The following is a 5,084-nucleotide window of genomic DNA, read 5'->3' as shown; positions in this document are numbered from 1 at the left end:
GATGGGATTTAAGGTCCCTTCAACCCAACCTGGCCTTGAGCATCTCCTGGCATGGGGCAGCCACAACTCCTCAGGGGAAGCAGAGCCAGGGCCTCACCCTTGGCTTCAGGGAAGTAGAGAAGAAACAAGCAATTGACATTATTATTATTATTATTATTATTATTATTATTATTATTATTATTATTATTATTATTATTATTATTATTATTATTATTATTATTATATATAGTAATATATAGTAATATATAGTAATATATAGTAATAATATCAATTTATTATTATCATCATCATCATCATCATCATGCAGGGAATAATGTGCCCTGACTCCATGATTCAGAATGCTGAACAATTGCTTTATTAAAACTATACTGCATTACATTAATACTATATTATAACTATACTAAAGAGATACTATACTACAGAGATACGATACGATACGATACGATACGATACGATACGATACGATACGATACGATACCATACCATACCATACCATACCATACCATACCATACCATACCATACCATACCATACCAATTATACTATACTAAAGGTACTAAAAAAAAGCCATGAGTGTCTGAGACAGCCAGGACACAGCTTTGAGTGACTGGCCAGTCACTCAAAACAACTTTCATGATGTCCAATTAACCAAATCATTTTGGGCAAACAATCCCCATAACACATTCCACACGTGCAACAACGGGAGCAGCCAACAGAGACACGAATTGTTTTCTCTTCTTCTCTGAGTTTCCCCCTGCCTTCCCCAGGAGAAATCCTTGGGAAACTACTGCCTGCTGCTCTCTGTGAAGGGCAGAGGGGCGAGGCAGAGGATGCAGGAGGGTTTTGCTGTCTGTCTGTCTGTGTGTCTGTCTGTCTGTGTCTGTCCGTGTGTCTCCCACAGCCGCTGCCATGCCGGGCTGCCCGCGGCCCGTCCCGCTGCTGCTGGCGCTGGCTGTCCCCGCGCTGGCGGCGCTGAAGGTGACCCCGGCCGTGCTCTACACCAAGCCCAGACCTCCCCAGCCCCCGGCAGCCCCTCCATCTGTGCCGGGGAAAATCCCACTGCCAGCGGCGCCGGGCAGGGCTGAGCTCCCCACGCTTCTCCCCTTGGACAACTCCACGCTGGACTCGGCCGAGTTCTTCTTCAACTGCTGCGACTGCTGCCCGCCCGCGGCCGGGCCTCGGGGCTGGCCGGGCCCCCCGGGACCCCCAGGTGTGCTGGGCCCTCTCTGCTGGGCTGGAAATGCCAAAGCCAGCGGCTTTTCCCGCAAGAAATCATTGGGAGTGTTTGTGCAGCTGGTGGGGGAGATCTCAGCGATCTGCAGCTCTGGTGCTGGGTGGTTTTGGCTGCTTTAGGGGCTCCTCACCACGACAGCTCTGCATTCTTCTCTTTCTTATCACAACAGCCTTGCATTCTTTCATCTGACTTCTGCAAGCACAGTAAATGTTAAGTGATACACAGTGTGTAGTCAGCTACCCCTAATCAATCTCTCTGTAACCCCTAAATCTCCGGCCTCAGCTCTTCCTGAGGGCAGCTCTGATCGCTGCTCCCTGGGACAGGGACAGGAGCCAGGGAATGGCTGGAGCTGTTCCAGGGAAGGTTTGGGGTGGATATTAGGATTTTAGGGAAAGGTTCTTCTCCTTTAATCCAATGCACTCCAGGGATTTTCACGTTCCCATGGCTTGGGAACAGTTGGCTCATGGAAATTGTGGTAGGTGTAAAGCGAGTTTGATCTCTCATCTCTTGATGGAAGAGTCCTTGTGGTGATTGAAGGTACCATAAATCTACTCCCAGACAGACACTGGAACCTCTGGATTCCCAAGGGGATGGAAAAGGGAAATGATTTCAATCCCTCCTTTCTGCAGTGTGGAGCTCTTGGCCAGGTTCCCCTTCTATACTGGCAGAATTAATTCTCCTTAAGGAAAGGGACAATTCCAAGCTCTGGCAGCTCCTCAGATATTGAAGGCAGATTAATTTCTGATGTTTTGTGAACCTCTGAGCTCCTGTGGCTCTGAGGCAGCTCAAAGTTGGTTTTAAAAAGTCTTTAACTAAGGGCCAGAGTGAAAGGCAGAGCTGTGAGATTTGATGATGTCAAATAAAACAAGCAGCTCTTCCCAAGGTGATGGAATCATCTCACATACACTCCTCAATGCCACACTGCTCAGGTATTGATGAAAATGTTATTTAGAAGTTAAACCTTGGAGTTACCGAGGTAATTTTGTTGATTTTACAGGTCCCAAGGGGGAGAAGGGAGATGCTGGGCTGCCAGGGCTGCCAGGATCCCCTGGCCCTCAAGGTCCAAAAGGCTCTAAAGGAGAAAGAGGTAAACCAGAGTAATGGAAAATGCTGCTGTCCTCATAAAACACCACAAAATTATAAAAAAACCTCATATTTTTTAAAGCAAAAGAAAAATTCTGCCAGGGATTGAGCCCTGGAGGGGTTTAGCTGGCATCAGTGCAGGGACAGGAACTCAGGTGGTGGCAGTGTTTGTTCAGGTGGAATAGGAGCAGCTGCTCATAAAGATCTCACTCAAAAATTCTTGTTCTGAACAGGAGTTCAAAATCTGGGCTCAGTTTGCTTTGGATGAAGGACAGAAGTGAAAAAGCCGCCATGGAAATCGTGTGCAGGTGTAAAATCTGCATTTCAATTTCAATCTCTCAGGCAGAAGAGCTTCAGTTAAGATGCTGAGCCATCATTATCCATCAGTATTCCTGAAAGGAAGCCCTGCCCTTCACCTGGGGGTTTATCCTGGCAGGATCCTGCTGCTGCCTCTGGGAATCACGCAGGGTCCCAGCAGAGTCTGGTGCTGTTCAGTCCCTGCAGCCCCTTAGGCAGCGATTCACTCCTGGAAAAGCTTTTTGGCCATGCTGGAATGAGGAATGCAGGGCTGTCACCTTCTCCGCCTTCCATGAAACAGCAGCAGCTGCCTGGCAGAGGGGCAGAAATCTCAGAGTGAGGTGGTGCTGGGGGCTGTGGGATCCAGCTGAGGCTCCTGGAGCTGTTTCCTCAAAACCCACATTGCTCACCTCTGTTTTACTAACGAAGTGAGGGACAGATAGTCCCAGCGGGATGTGATGTTTGCTGTGCTGCACGCACCAGCACCAATTAATTCATTAATTAATTAATCACCGCTGCAATGTCCTAGGAGGAAAAGGAGAGCAAGGAGAGAGAGGAGCGAGTGGAAGCCCCGGTTATCCAGGGAAACCTGGGCTGCAAGGTAGGTCTGGAAAATCCAGGATTGCTCTGGAAAACCCAGGGTTGCTCTGACCTTTCCCTCTGCTCTGGGTTTTACAAGAGCCTGGAAGGACCAACCCATTTGGATGGTTCTTCCACCTCCAGAGCAATCCAATTTTATTGGTTTTAACTTTCTTTTTTATTGGTTTTAATCTTCATTTTTCCCCCAGGTGAAGCCGGAGCCAAAGGCAGCAAGGGCAGCTACGGCTTCCCTGGACTGAAGGGACAAAAGGGGGCTAAAGGGGACACCTGTGACAACGGCACCAAAGGAGACAAAGGGGACAGGGGGGATCCTGGGGAGCCAGGAGCTGGCGGAGAGCAGGGGGACAAGGGAGAGAAGGGGGACACGGGGGAGAAGGGTTACTGTGGGGAGCCGGGGGGCAGAGGGGCCAAGGGGGACAGAGGGGAAGGGGGCACCAAGGGCGAGAAGGGCAGCAAGGGGGACACGGGCACTGAGGGCATGCGGGGGGTGGCCGGCAAGCAGGGGGAGAAGGGCGAGCAGGGCCACAAGGGTGACAAAGGGGACGTGGGCCCTGTGGGCATGGCGGGCCCCGGCGGGCCCAAGGGCGAGCCCGGCGCCAAGGGCGGCCGCGGTGCCCCGGGCAGGAAAGGCTCCCGCGGGGCCAAGGGCGCCCGGGGCGACGTCCCCAGGGCCCCGCGCTCGGCCTTCAGCGCGGCGCTGTCGCGGCCCTTCCCTCCTCCCAACGTGCCCATCCGCTTTGACCGCGTGTGGTTCGACGAGCGCCACGACTACGACCCGGCCACGGGCAAGTTCAACTGCAGCGTGCCCGGGGCCTACGTGTTCTCCTACCACGTCACCGTGCGCGGCCGCCCCGCGCGCCTCAGCCTCGTGGCCAGCAGCAGGAGGGTGGCCAAGGCCAGGGACACGCTCTACGGCCAGGACATCGACCAGGCCTCCTTCCTGACCATCCTCAAGCTCAGGGTGGGCGACCAGGTGTGGCTGGAGGTTGGCAAGGACTGGAACGGGCTCTACGCCGGCGCGGAGGACGACAGCGTCTTCACGGGGTTCCTGCTCTACCCCGATGGTTTTGAGGTCCTTCTGTGAGTTTGTAACCCTGAGGAACAGCTTTTCCCTCTGGGTGTGAGAGGAGAAAAGGGCAGCACCTTGGTTTAGCTGTTATTTTTGTGAGGTTTTAACAAAAATGTTGATATTTCAAGACATGGATTAGTAGAAGTCACACATCCTTTGCCCATTGTCCAAGCACCAACAGGACCAGTATGGGGAGGGCATTTCCCAGCACAGTTTGTAATTAGAACATTCAAATCATGGAATGAAACTCCTTCCCAGCTCCTGCAAGCCTTGCATGGCCCAGGCTCCCTCTAGGAATCAGTTCTGATCATCTCTGATTTTGATAAAAATGCCAGGGTTTGAATTATAGAGCTCAGCCAGATGGGAACATGAGCAGTAGGTTCCTTGAAATCACCTGAAAAGATTTAAAGCTCTTTTATCCTTGAATCAGTATTATTTAGTGCTTTAGTCTTGGTCTAAAAGAATATTAGATCAATGTAAAAAACCCTCCTAAATCTTGTTCTTAAACAAAAATAAATCTGAGACTTTCAAAAGTAGCTGAGAGGTGAATATTTTATTTTATTGGCCTATTCAGACCACCAGGTTCTGAGACTGATGCTGTGGGATCATCCTTGGGATCATCCTCATCTGATGCTTGGGATCAACCAGATGGGAACATGGGCAGTAGGTTCCTTGAAATCACCTGAAAAGACTTAAAGCTCTTTTATCCTTGAATCAGTATTATTTAGTGCCTTAGTTTTGGTCATGAATTATGTGAAAAACTGTGTAAAAGAGAATTCAGTCAGCGTAAGAAACCCTCCTA

At 50.6% G+C, this 5,084-nt stretch overlaps 1 protein-coding gene across 1 annotated transcript; it reads left to right on the top strand.

Moving 5' to 3' along the window:
* Window positions 1-908: 908 nt before the first annotated feature.
* OTOL1 (otolin 1) lies at window positions 909-4,297 on the top strand. The gene is made up of 4 exons (XM_063166372.1): window positions 909-1,209; window positions 2,231-2,320; window positions 3,143-3,214; window positions 3,402-4,297. The coding sequence occupies exons 1-4, from the start codon at window positions 909-911 to the stop codon at window positions 4,295-4,297; spliced, it is 1,359 nt and encodes a 452-aa protein (XP_063022442.1).
* Window positions 4,298-5,084: the final 787 nt, after the last annotated feature.

This window comes from Melospiza melodia, chromosome 12, assembly GCF_035770615.1.
Source record: "Melospiza melodia melodia isolate bMelMel2 chromosome 12, bMelMel2.pri, whole genome shotgun sequence".
Classification (NCBI taxonomy): Eukaryota; Metazoa; Chordata; class Aves; order Passeriformes; family Passerellidae; genus Melospiza; species Melospiza melodia.
Note: the sequence above shows the minus strand (reverse complement) of the source record. Positions and strands in the feature narration are given on the sequence as shown.